Below are 14,019 nucleotides of genomic sequence, written 5' to 3'. Positions count from 1 at the left end.
GTGCACGAAATTCACAAAAAAATGTGAAGTTTCACCCCCTATAACTTCGTTAATAATAATTGGATTTTCTTCAAACTTGACCAAATTGTGCATTATGTTCTTCATTACACACATGCCAAATTTTGTACTTCTGGGATGAACATAAGGGGGGTGCCGGGTAAATTTCTAAAATGTGGAAATATACTATTATTAACTTTATTTGTGCAGATATCGGAACCGGATATATTTTGAGGCCTAGATTTCGTAGAGATGCACCACTGTGATTTTTTTCAGATTTTTCGATTGGATAGGTTCTGAAAACGAGACCTGTTACACTTTTTGGGGGTCATATTTTGAGCCCTCACTCCTCCATGTTTCACCCAATATCAAATATTGAAGCAGTTTCGAAAGGTACTAATTGAGACCTTTCATTTGATACCCCACATGGCTACATTCTGTGAAAAAAAAATTTGCACCCTCCATTCACATGTATGGGGAGCCCCCTTTAAACTTAAGACAAGATGGCGCCACTTGCTGCATGTAAAGGGAACACCAGATTACATACTCTCACCAATTTTCGTGACAATCGGTCCAGCCGTTTCTGAATAAATCGAGTGTGACAGACAGACAGACAGACAGACGGACAGACAGACACCGTCTCGATTCTAATAAGGTTTTGTTTCACACAAAACCTTAAAAAAAGGAGTGCGTCTCTCTTAATGTATTTGGATGAAGACTATAAAACGTTAAGTCGGAAAATATTAAAGATCGAATTTTCAACGCAATGTTGAGGACAATATGTCTTTTCCCAATGCTGTTAAGGGGAGTATCGCCTTGGTAACGTGTTATTCTCATATAATGGGATCAATATTTGGTACACAACTTGTCTACAAATTGCCTAAACAATCTAAAGCCCCATTCAATCTATCCATGTCAACACCAGGACAGATACTATCGATTCTCTCCTCATTCATTTGTAACGAGTGATAATTGGCCCTTTCCATTGGTATTCGCGAACTTCCTCGGTTCATCATTCGAAACAATGGGAACTGTAGGGAAATACTTGTGTTATTCCGAACTATAAACGAAAAATAGATGAAAAAAATATCTTTGGCCATTTATCCTGAATTTGTTGTTGAAATGTTGAAATGTTGGTGTTGAAATAATAAATCAAAATCTATGTCTCGTCACAGCTTATTTTTCTCGAAGTAAGCCAGAATAGATGAACAAAATGATTCTCTGAGTTCATTGAGCTATTCAAATCTCCTTATCGAAGTTATAAACATTAATAAATTTGACCTTGAACTCGGTATAAATGCTTCTCAGAATCATAACCCTGAGAATTTGCAATCCTTGAATTAAGTGGAGAATGCATAATCAGATAATCAACAATAATAATATCACCTTGTGAATTTGTATTCTAAGTAGATAATCTTTTTGATCTGATCCTGACTGTCGAGAAGGCAGCATTGAGATCTCCTCAAGGAGAAAAAGTTTCAAGTTTGGGATGAACACCAACGATTTCAAGGACCGACTTGTCTATTGTCTAGACGATAGCAAAACAAAGTGAAATGTTGAGATTGATCTCGAATTCTAGCTAATTGGAGACTAGGAGTTATGAACTGCTTGTGTGGGTTTTGTTGCTCTCTTATTTGTCTAAATATGTGAGATGAGATATGAAAATGGTTAGATTGTCTGGATTAACTGGCAAGCTCTCTTGTTGACTATGTGACTATGATTTAATTTTACAACCATCATATTTAATATTATGCAAGGGATAAACCTATAGTAGCGAGACGAGCACAGAAACAAATAGAAACGCCCATGACCAACACTAGGATTCGAATTCGGTGCAATGGCCGGTCTGGAGTCATTAGAAGTCTGAATAAGAGTTCACCCAGGTTGTTTTCTATTATCATAACACAATCTTTTCCAAGATTGGTGACGTACTTGATGCTCACTTGTCTATGGACAATAATCTCTTACTGAGCTTTGGATCTTCTGAAAACACTGCGATAAGAGACAAGAAAAGTCGCACTTTTTAGAAGTTTTATGCATTCGAAGGTTGTTTGGTTACCACTTTTGAGAGTTGATAGAACATCATAACACACAAGGCCTGACGGCTTCTTCCAGGACAAAGACAACTCATCAGATGCTGCCTCACCTCTGTCCTGGTAGCAGCGCCAGACTTTTTTCCCTACCTTATATACTCATATATTTGGGAACACGACACAGGTCTGAATTATACTCAGGACGAAAACCATTAACCTCATTTTTAAAAAGTTTAGTGCTTTGGCCTAAACGAGAATTCGTGGACCAAAAAAAGTGTTAGAAAGTTACAAACATTCGAGCTTACAACACTATCTTTATGGATTCTCCAATTTGGATTACAAAAGTGCTTCACTTTTCTGCTGCATCTTGTGAGAGTGGCGTGCCAAGCTAGATCTACTACTTTCAAAAACCAAACCATCACGATACGTCAGGTTAAATTTGACATGATTATAGCACAGAACGGACAGCTGCGAAACGAGTATAGGAACACATTAGATGCAACAATTTCAAATAAAGCAAACGATCGTGGGGCTGGGGCTGCAGTAAACAAGGGTTGCAAACGACATTATCATTGGTACGGCCATGGCGACCTTTGATAACAGATGATTACAAACTTGTAACTGCACGGAAGAATGCTGCTTACAGAGCATTGCAACGGTAAGCCTTCTAAGGTAAGGCTTCTGTCGTTTCTAGCATAACGTTGAAAAAGTAATCCGAGGCTCAGCAGTGAGCACAAAGGCTATCATCCTCATTAAGTCCACCCAATTGCTGGCCTATGTTTTTCTTATCGTGTTTGGAAACAAACGTGCCTTAAAGGAAACTTTCATTCAAGTTGAACAATCGGGCTGTACTGTACAATACCATGATCTTGTCAGTCCTCACATGCTCTTTAGAGTCTGGGCCAATAAGCAAAGAAACTTCTCAACTTCAAGCCGCGTTCGAGAGGAGAATCCTCTAGAAAATCTTAGGCCCCCCAAATGACGACTTACGATTTCGACGCCTATAATACTGCGAAATCCAATAGCAGTCATAGGCAAATCAAGCTAGAAAGATTGCGTTGGGCAGATTACTTGATATGAATGGACGAGGTATACCTCGCTCACAAAGTCTGTAAAGGCAATATCGATGGTAAAAGACGATTGGGCAAATCTTGTCTTCCATGGAGCGGCAGTGTTTGTCAAGATGCCATAAATATACTGAGAACTTTAACTTTCAGTTGCATCAGGCCCAGACCGGGCACCAATTGTCAACCTTGTCAACCCTCTGTCACTGATGATCGAACTGATATTTCATAGGTACACTCTCTGTTCTTATAGCCATTATACCGCTATGATGAGGTGATAAAAGTTTCTTTAGTCTGCAAACTTTTTATTGCTTTTTCTCATCACATGTGTTCTTGACAATCAAATTTTCTTCTATGCCAGCGCCCTTAAGCTGGCAGGAGCACATTGAATTTTCATCCTACCTTTTCTAGGTCTAACTTAAGAGTGCTTCTTCCTTCTTTCTTTCTCAATTGGGTTTGAAGCTATCAAAATGCATGAAGGAACAGGCTGCATTGTCTTCCAAACTCTTGTGTCAACTTACAATGGTTTTGAAATTTTTCCGAATTTAGGGATGCAGACAATTTATGTCTGGAACTTCTTGATTGAAAAACGCATTCAAAGTGCCGTAACAAACGAAGTTTATTTTGGTAGATCATCAGATTGTCCACATTTTGAGTTTATTCTTCGACATGTCCAGAAGAACTCATCTCCCGAAACTATGGATTCACCATATTTTCACCCAGCTAAATTTTGACCAGCTACGATAATTATTATATCATCATATATATGTATATTAAATTGGCTTTCGTAGGTCTTCTGGGGAGTTGGGGGAAGTTGCCTGGCAAATCTTCATTCGAAAGTGCCCTAATTGGGCCTTTTACAGTAAAAGTGTGGCCTTATAGAAAATTTTTCCATACTCCGAACGTTCTAAGTAGATGTGGCCGCATTGGCCGGCATTCCAGATTCGTGAGACCATCCAGTACCCACAAAGAGACCTGCTTTTAGAAGAAGCTTTAACTCAGCCAGGTGACATAGAGGGAAAGAATGTGCTGAAGTCTACCTGACTTTCGTAGTTGGAGAAGTCGCGAACAGTGCGAGTGTTGGGCTAGAAACAAAATCTATATTATTTCGTGTCACAGGCTTCTATGAAGTATCTCTACCTCGAGGTGGATGCTTTAATCAGGTCATCTTTTGGGCATCGTAGTAGTAATCCTAGAATCCTAGCTGGACTCCAAATATATAGTCTGCGCTGAGTGAGTCGTTGGAACTCACCAATGAAAAGGTGTTTCTAATACCCAAAACGGCACATGCCCCACTGGAGGACCCCTTTCATACATTCAGGGTTCCGAAAACTATGCCGTGATTGCCACGTTGATTGGATATGCCAAGCCTGTTGGGGCAAATTACCAGTAACAGCACAATAGGGTATACAATCTCGTCGTAGCATTGCTCGTTCATACTCCAACCCATTTGGTGCAAACGTCTGATCCAATAGCAAGCTTTAGTAAAAGTCAATACAAAAATGACAAAACTTTCTACGGTATGGTATCAAGGGAAGATAATGAGAATTCTGCTCTACAGAGAGAGATCGAAATAGGGCAAGGAAATAGTTATTTCTTAAGAAGGGCAAAATGTTAGTAGAACCTACCGGGGTAACAAATTGAGAGACTGTTGCCATTCTCTATCCCTCGATTGCGACCTTTGACATTTGAAAGATGCGTGCATGATAACATCAGCAACATACATACATAAATCAGCATCCAAACGATAACATCTACTTATTCACTTGTACCCGAAATAATTCTAGCCGAAAGCCAGCTCAAAACCAGCACAAAACCAACCAACTCAAATCAGCATCCAAACGATAACATCTACTTATTCACTTGTACCCGAAATAATTCTAGCCGAAAGCCAGCTCAAAACCAGCACAAAACCAACCAACTCAAATCACCCAAGAGAACAAGCAACCAAATTAAAAATAGATTCACAAGCGATGCTCGGCGTCGGAATCAACTTGGCACTCAACAATTGCCGCCGCCACTTGTGTTAAGAAGAACGGTGATGCTTTGTAATTTGACAATACATTGCAAAACATTACTTTTCAGAGATGCAATAGTGCAAGGAAATGGGCTGATATTAGATGATTCTATAGTGTAAGGCAATGTGCTGATGTTAGATGATGCGATAATGCAAGGTAATGCGGTAGTGCTAGGTAATGCAGTGATACTGGGTGATGTTGTAATTTTTGGTGATGTTTTGATCGCGTTCGATGATGGTATGATATTACATTTTAAGATGATATCCCTTTTGTAATATTACATACATCACCTACCCATTTCTAGTGAACACGTCCAGAGGATCTGCACTTGTCTCTGAGACTTCGTGAATTTGCGAATATAATGTCAAACTAGAACCGATGGCGACAAAAGGTCGATGATGCGATATCGGCCCGTGTACCGTTGCGTTTGCGACTTCTTAGCAGGGTCCTCTTTAACGAACACGTGAAAACAAGAAGGAAGGTCCTCATAAATGAATCGGGATACTGTCCCTTAAACTACCACGTGGAAAAAATCAGAGTGGTGGTCTTGGCCATATGCAGCCAATACGAGGAGGAGGAAGAGACGTCCCTGACGAAGAAGATTTTCTTCAACGAATAGAATATTCCCAGTTTCGTGAAAGCTTGCCAAAGTCGTCAGCGAGAGGCCTATGCTATAATGGACCTAACAAAGGTCTGAGTGCGGTTCCCCACACTAAATTAACCTAACTAACACCATGAAGGAAGTTTGCGCAACTTAAAGTGCTCCAGCTGTGTGGCAAACTGCACTGGTGTTTATCGAGTGACTTCCAATATATGCCATTTCGTCTTGCAAAGACGATGGTGATGCAGAAACCACTGATATGCTGCCAGGTTCGGGCTTTTGCATAATCCGATCTGCCATTTATGAAAGCTTTGTCAGATTCGACGTTTCAGAACTATTCAGAATGGTTTGCACGTTGCTGGTAGCCGCTGGAGCCATAAGGTTTTCACAAAATTATTCGTCATTCGGTCGACAAACGTTATGCGCGTAGTGGTTGGGGGGGCTTTTGGTCCCCTAATTTCCAACTAATAACTCCAACTTATTCTCCGTATTTTCCAATATGACAAACGCACTTATGATCCGTTCCTTCAACGTGTTGTATTTCCCTTCTACCGGGGGTGACTCAACTATGTTCATCACCTGTGCCAGGATTTCAGTTGTTCAGGTTGTCGATGCTGCTGATTTCGTCCTTGAAAGTTCGAATTTGGGTTTCAGGTTGGGCGAACCATAATGCCGGACTATTTTTCCAAATTTTTTATTTTAAAAGGCGAAATAGAATTTACCTGTGTTTAGTGATTTGTCGAACAGGTTGGCTCCTTGTCAGCCAATTTATCGTCCTTCGTCAAAATGAAGTCATATTTGTTAGAAAAAGGATCACGCATAAATCGTTTTTCTAGTTCAAATGCGTTCATGCCGTTATTATCGCATGGGATCACTAAGCCATATTCCCCAGGTATGGTCGTTTTTGGTAAAGAAAATGTCCACAGTCTTAGGACATGCCCTTTGTTCGCCTGATTCGATTCCAGGAGCTTACGTTGTCAACGGCTGCCCTTTAGTGTAGTATGTAAGGCCAATATAATATACTACCATATATATTGTGAAATACACTTTGAAACGTCAGCGTACAGCGTTGCCACGAAATCATATTCTCCCTTTCCTGTGGTGTCCACTAGATGTAGTCAATCTTCTACAAACGAAGAAAGGTGATAGTGAGTTTTCTGTGACGCGAAACTGTACCCCGTCAGATTGGTCCAACAATGAACTGGAACAAGCTGGAAAATTAATGGCTCTTTTATCCGATACAGAAAAACCGTCTAGGTTTTTATTCACAAGCTCGTTGGTATTCTTGAGTTCGCGAAATGGACGAAATTTTAAGAACATTGGAGAGAAGCGGGGTGAAGGTGGTGGCGTATGCCGACGACTTGGTGATATTAGTATCAGGGATGTTTCTGCCCATTATGAGCGATATCATGGAAGGAGCGTTACGAAAGGTGTACTTATGGGTCGCAAGATGCGGACTCAGCACAAACCCAACCAAAACGAAACTGATGCTATTGATCACCAAAACACAATACCTCAATTCCATCTACCAAGGCTGAATGAAAAAAGAGAGGAGGAAAGAACCATCTAATGTAAAGTATCTGGATGTAATCCTGGATCCAAAGCCAAGTTGGAGATTGAACATAGAACTGAGGGCTATGAAGGCTTGTACAGCCTTCTATGTCTGCAAGAGAACGTTTGCAAAGAAATGGGGTCTCCAGCGGAAGATGGTTCTCTGGATGTACACCGCTGTAGTGCGTCCGATCCTAACGTATGGCTCTATTGTATGGTGGCAGGCTTTGAGAAAAAAGTACAATAGGATGAAGCTTAATAGGATTCAAAGAACCACGTGTGCAGGTGCTACGGGGGCTCTGCAGTACTGCCCGGCAGATGCTCTCAATGTACTTCTGCATCTCCTCTCCTTAGACCTCCACATCAAATATGTTGCAGCGTGCAGTGCCGTCAGACTACGTGAGTCCGGATGCTGGACAGCGAAGTCCTACGGCCACAGCAACATCCTAGACACGCAAGCTGAACTTCACGAGAAACTTTGCTGTGGGCTTTCCAACCAGGGCAAAGTTGAAGATCGGCGGCGTGTTGCAAAGTTATGACTCAGTATTCTTTACCGACGGATCAAAGATAGCCTGTAGAGTCGGCGCGGGGGTTTTCTCGAATACACACAGTGTATCCAAGTCGTATGATCTCGCAGGTTTCGCCAGTGTATTCCAGGCGCAAGTACTGGCGATATTGGAAGTCTGTCGATGGTTGGACCGAGATTCGAGCCCCAAGCGTAACATAGCCATTCTGTCCGACAGCCAAGCGGCCATCAAGGCCTTGTACTCAGCGACGACATCTTCCAGGCTGGTGGAGAAGTGCAGAGACGCGCCGAACCGCGAAAGCGCGGGGCACTGGCCCATAGGGGACCATGCCGCCAGGTTCGGCATACCCTACAATTCGCATTGCCGAAGCTGCGGAGAAGGAAGGGAAATCCTCATGCACTTTCTGTGCGATTGCCCAGTTCTAGCTAGAGTCAGGCTACGGACGCTGGGTAAACCATTCTTTGGGAACCTCAGAGAGATTTCTAGCTCCACGGTGGGAGAGCTGCTTTCTTTCGTGAATACTACGGGCTGGCTCTGAAGATCCGAGCCAGCTAGACTCTGCCTCCCTGCTCCCATAACACCAGTCATTGTCTTAGGAGCTTGTGGCATCAAAACGGTGTACCGCTGTGCTAATTGGGCTCCCCGGAGCGGCCACTGATACCTACTTACCTGCCTTCATTATTGTGATGTTTCCATCCGTTCCCACCTTTATGTAAGTGGTAATAAGCCTGCAGAAGCGAGAGAAGGTCAAGCACGCATGACCATAAGGAGACTTCAAACCTCGAGCGCACTGGCTGCCATTCAACCAGCTCCGACAACGCACCGTTGTAGACCATCGTTTCAATGAGCTTTCTATCTAATGCAATAATAAAAGAATTCTCCTGAAAGTTGGTCGCGGTCTGAATTTGACTCGGCCAGGCGAACCTTAACTCCCTTTACCTTCAGGGTTGTGAAGAAGCTTAACAAACTGAACTTGTAAGTTACTCATGACGAGTAGGAATTCAGGCAGCTACTATATTACCTCACTTTTAATGGGTTAACCCCTTACTTGAATATGACGAAAACTAGGTAAAATTTCACAGTCCAACCACACCTACCCGATGATCAACGTGGTTTGAAAACTTAATCTGGATTGGGACAGGTTAGTAGAAAACAAACCGGTATTACATGTCATTCATGCATGACAAGGCATTTTCCCTTAGCACTCATTCTGTTATTAATATTCTCAAATTACATTTATCGCACGACTATACCAGCTATTTCGGGCCGAAATTTCATGGGGTTATCTTGTAATAAAGCTGATAAATCAGTTTGATGTCTTCTCACACTGTTAATATAGTATATTGTGACTAGGTGATTACAGATATAGTGTTATAACGCTGCCATTCACTTTTACATGTCCTTTATCAACTCCGAATGTTATCGAAAAACAGATGATGTTTGTATGCAAGACAAACGAAGCCGCCCTTGGCTTTTCATAAGCAACTGATGAAGGTGGTGGCAGGGTGCGACCAGCACCCTCTTTTCAGTTGCTATATGTTCGCAAGTCAAATTCACTTGAAAAAAAATGCTCAGAATCCAGCCCAATTGTTTCTCAAATTTAGTAGAAAGTTGGAGGCTCGGGAAGGACAACATAAAAGTGAAAGTTGTTTTGGGCTTTCTTGTTTCTACGTCAACATTTTTTGTGGCTATAAATACTTCATACCGGCAGGGATATGGTACCTTATTCGGGTTTATAAACCAGCAAAGTTATTTGCAACTTTCTCTCTGTTCACTGCACGCTTGCCTTTGATTTGAAAATGAAGCTCGAGGCTTTTCATCCTTCCAGCAGAAGCAGGCAGAGATATGGATTAATATCCCTTTTCACAAGTTTAAAGTTTATGACCTGTTGCGAAAGGAAGGAAGGAGTGCCTACGCCGTAAGGGATGCTGTTTGCGTCCTAAAGTCTCCGCTCAACTTATCCACAATGCCTTTTGAACCTTGGAAATGATCAACCTGTCCACCTACATGAATTTCCCGTCATTTTCCTTACAAAGAACACACATAAAACCAAATCACAAGGATAATGAACGGAAAATTTTCTCTTGTTCTTGGGATAATACAGTGCATATCATAAAGTATTAATGTGCAAACTTACCTGAACGGATTTCCAGTCGGACGGGATCTCATGAATTCCATTTGCCGACGACCGAAGATGCTTAACATGTTTTGATGCCTCGCGCCATATACGCCAGTAGACAATTAACATGCAAATCCATATCATTGAGAATCCTGGTGTAATAATCCCGGCCATATACCATGGCGGTAGGACCTCGTCAAATTCACAGGATTTGGCCGTGAGCCAATTATTCCAAAACATTGGAATTGATGCTATCGTGGCGCCCAGCACCCATCCAAATCCCAGAAGAAATATTGCAACTTTTCGTGTCATGTAGCTGGAAAACGGAAAAGATGGATGATGTTAAAGGAGCAGAATGCAAAGTAGCTGGAATTGAATTTATTACGATGGAATGTGTAATGTGTACAATGTGATGTTGCAGGTTTTAATGCTGGAGCTTGTTTTATACCCTCAGGGGGAAAATGTATCCTCGTTTGTGTAGTAATTGCATTTTATTCTCTGACGAGGCATTATTACGCGTTAATAATTAGGATCTGAGGAAAAGATGATACAATAATTTTTTTATGATTCATATTTAGCGATTCTGGGGGCTTTTACGAAGCTATTTTTCCATACTTTACAGTTAACGCCATTCTTTATCATTATTCAAGGGGTGGCTACTTTTATCTAAGAGAAATGTAAACGAAGTATCCTAAGGTTACCAAGTAACACACTAGAAGTAGTAGTTCATTTCTAAGAAAAGGTGATAAATGCAGTGTTCGTAACCTACAAAGGCATATCCTTTTTCAGTTGGTACTTTGAGAACGTGAAGTTGATTCATCGTGGAATCCTCAATGTCGCTATACGATTTGCTAAGGAACGCAAAACCCATCTATAAACGCGGAGGAGACGATTGAAGGGAGGCAGTTGCTCGTGAAAAACGGGAAGATACACTAAATGAGTAACAAATATCTTGGCAGCCGAAAGCGGGCATGAAGATTTCCGTCTTACCTGCACCGTCTTACCTGGGAAGGCAGCATTCCCGAAGGATAGCCCCCTCCCCCAACCCTGCAATTAGAAATCTCTTTGAGGTCATGAAAGAATTTTTTACCTATTGTCCGCGCTTACCAGCGCAATCGTAAAGCCCTCTTTTTGATGGCGCACGACTTACCGCGGCAGTTACCCTCATCGACCGGCTTCCAAGATCCTGTGGTCAGCCAGATGTTATGGCACCTGTTTGAGATGTCGCGAACGACTTGACTTGCTCCGGACCAGAGAGCATTTGTAATGGCGGGTCATTGCTCATCAATATTCTCCGGTGACTTGCTCGAGATGCCTGCCGACCTAGCTAGTTTTTACATTGTTTAATGACAGCCGGACCCGAAATCGAACATGCAAAAAGATGCCGAGGCAACCGACCATCCGATGATAATCCTGCTGGATGCTGATGTCAGCGCTTCTCTTGTTTCCTTAATCTATTGTTGATCCCATTGTGGTCAATGTCGGTCAAATGAAACCCAATCGAACTTATAGCAGGGTCTGTCTTCGAGCAGTTTACTGTCAACAAGGAGACATTGGGAGCTGCAGCAAACCTTGATAGAGGCCATTATGGATGAGAAAATTATATTTAATCAACACGTGCCCAAGAAGGAGTTTCGACACCGTCGTCGGAGAGCGGTAAAATGCATAGCATAGTAAGATTCAAGATTTGAAGGTTTCTACCCCACGAATAGCGGATAATAATATTGTTAAAGGAAGTCACACTGTGTTCTAAAAGAACTGTTATAAGGTAATAATTTAGCCTGACGTGACCAGTGAGTATTTGTACTATGATCCGGAGGCTCATCTTGGGGAGATTGAAGGAATTTTATTAGCGCTTGGGTTTCTGTCGTTCCATGAGCACCCTAGACTGTTACATTCCTGGTTAATTCGTCCAGTACTCTCAGCTGTTCCTCTTCGTTTTTTAATGGCAGAGCCATGAACCTGTTTCCGATTTCACAGAAGGGTTCTGGCTCGTGTCGCGGTTCCTTTGCTGCATCTTTCCTGGCCAGTTCGTTCGCCGTCTCATTGTCTGTCAATGTGTCCTGGAACCCAGTGTGTCCAGACCTTATTGAGCGAACCGAGCGTATTCAGTTTTTTAAGGTATACCATTTTGTAATTCATCCAGTTGGACCTAGGTGTGTTTAATAGCCGGATACGTTCAGTGTATTATAAACGTCCCCCTTAAAGAGGGTCACTAACTCAGCGGTGGACCGTTTTCCCGACTTAATAGTAAACATTGTTAGCCCCGGAAAAAATGCATATTCTGGGAGCGGCAAAAGTGCGTAGATGGATGATACGAGAGAGATGAGATAAGATGTCCACTATTGTTTGATACAATTTTTGACTGGTCGATGTCTCAATCCTGCTTAACTTATTAATTTACATATTAAAGTATTTTTTGGGTGTGCAAGCGTTCGGTGGAAATATTTGCTTTGTCCAAATTTGGGTCTCCCGAAGGATGACATACCGCAACCTTGTATAGCTAGAGGAACGGAGCGGAGCGAAAAATATTCTTGCTGTTCTGAGTGAGTACTTACTCATGTAATATTTGTAGATAGTTCCGCGGCCTGAGGTGAATGAAGAGGCCACAGTTTTAGCCCAGGTCGCTTGAAAGTATTTTCACTTTGATTTTCAAGAAGCTGCAGTTATCTTCCTCATTTTGGAATCGAGTTAGCCATCCCTATTTTCTCCAGATGGTAATTGAAGAAGCAGTGATTTGTTACAAGGCTTACTACGGTTTTCAAATATGAAAGCTCTAGTAACAGTAGGCTGTGTCCTGAGGATCCTTGGTTGCAACTGCCCGGCATTTATGACAGACATTGTTTTTTAAAAGTTTCTCCGGTACGTGGATGGGTTCGATTATGAGATTGTTCTAACACGTCTGGAGGTGATCTTCCATCCATAATTCACCCGCCGATAAAGTATCATCATAGTAGGTAGTTGTAGGTTGCGATCCTTTCCCCATGCAGAAAGTGTTTCTTTGCCTCATTCCCATTCCACTTTAGAGACCATAGTTGTGGTTTCCTATCTTTAATTAGAATACCACAAAAGTTTGTCATTCTTATTTTGGAGTGTACGTGTATTCACCCAGGGGGAAAGCGATCAACGAGTTTCGATTTTTCATGGTAACACGGAGACAGAAGGCCTACGCTGTGCCTTTTTCGTTTCTATCAAATCCTCATCGTGTTTTCTGGCTTGAAATGAAGAAGATTGAATTATTTTCTGAATTCCTTTTCGTAGTTTGTATTCCTTTACAATGACTACTATTGCTTACTACGATGGTTGGGAAATTGGTAAAAAAGAGAAACCCGAACTTACGGTCATCCCTGAAATTAAGACATCTTAAAATTATAATTTCTCGTTTGATTGCGACCTTAGTTTCTGGTGTAATTTTCGTTTTTATATCTACGATTACAGGATCTGTTGTGTTACCTCAAGTGATTCGTCGTGAAAACCATTTAATATCAGTTCATACAGAACAGCTTTGTCAGTTTGGTCTTAAGAATACACCCAGACTGGACAATCGCAAAGAGAGAGGCCTGAGGGTTTTCTCCTCTTCTCCACCAGGATCTCCAGGATCAGGATCACACCCAGACACTTTACATCGGAGGAAAAAATCAATGTTCATTCATTTAGCCAGTACAGATGAAATTTGGGCACCCTAACCTTTGTGGTAAATACCATCCACTTTGGTGGAATTTATGTCGGGGGTGCATCTTACAGCCCATATATCTCTACCAACGCGGCTTCCAGATTTCGCTCTGGCACTAATATTGCCTAATCTTCATACGCCACGCCGTAGAATTTCATGCATCACTATCAACCAGAGCACCAAAGAAATGATGCCACCCTGGGGTGTCCCTTTGCTCACAGCCCTGACCAAAAGGCTACCTCCCAGATCATCATCATCATCATTAAGGCCGCAACAACCGGTATCCGGTCTAGGCCTGCCTTAATAAGAAACTCCAGACATCCCGCTTTTGCGCCGAGGTCCACTACCACCTCCCATGTCAGTTTGGATTATTCTGGTTAGAGCTTTCTTTATAAGTTTAGTATTAACGTTGTTGACTGCTCCCTCTATCGATCAA

General features: G+C 42.0%; 2 protein-coding genes across 2 annotated transcripts in view; one reads left to right on the top strand and one right to left on the bottom strand.

Annotated features, from left to right (window-relative positions):
* The window catches only part of LOC119656483 (serine/threonine-protein kinase Smg1), a 252,671-nt gene that overhangs the window by 56,146 nt on the left and 182,506 nt on the right, over positions 1-14,019 (top strand). The window lies entirely within an intron of this gene.
* The window catches only part of LOC119656484 (alpha-2 adrenergic receptor), a 152,170-nt gene that overhangs the window by 16,745 nt on the left and 121,406 nt on the right, over positions 1-14,019 (bottom strand). Inside the window, exon 3 of the mRNA XM_038062808.1 lies at positions 9,929-10,226. Within this exon, the coding sequence (XP_037918736.1) occupies positions 9,929-10,226 (298 nt within the window). The remainder of the gene's footprint in view (positions 1-9,928; positions 10,227-14,019) is intronic.

The sequence above is a fragment of the Hermetia illucens genome, chromosome 5 (assembly GCF_905115235.1).
Source record: "Hermetia illucens chromosome 5, iHerIll2.2.curated.20191125, whole genome shotgun sequence".
Lineage (NCBI taxonomy): Eukaryota > Metazoa > Arthropoda > Insecta > Diptera > Stratiomyidae > Hermetia > Hermetia illucens.
The sequence above is the reverse complement of the archived record's forward strand: the minus strand, read 5'-3'. Positions and strand labels throughout refer to the sequence as shown.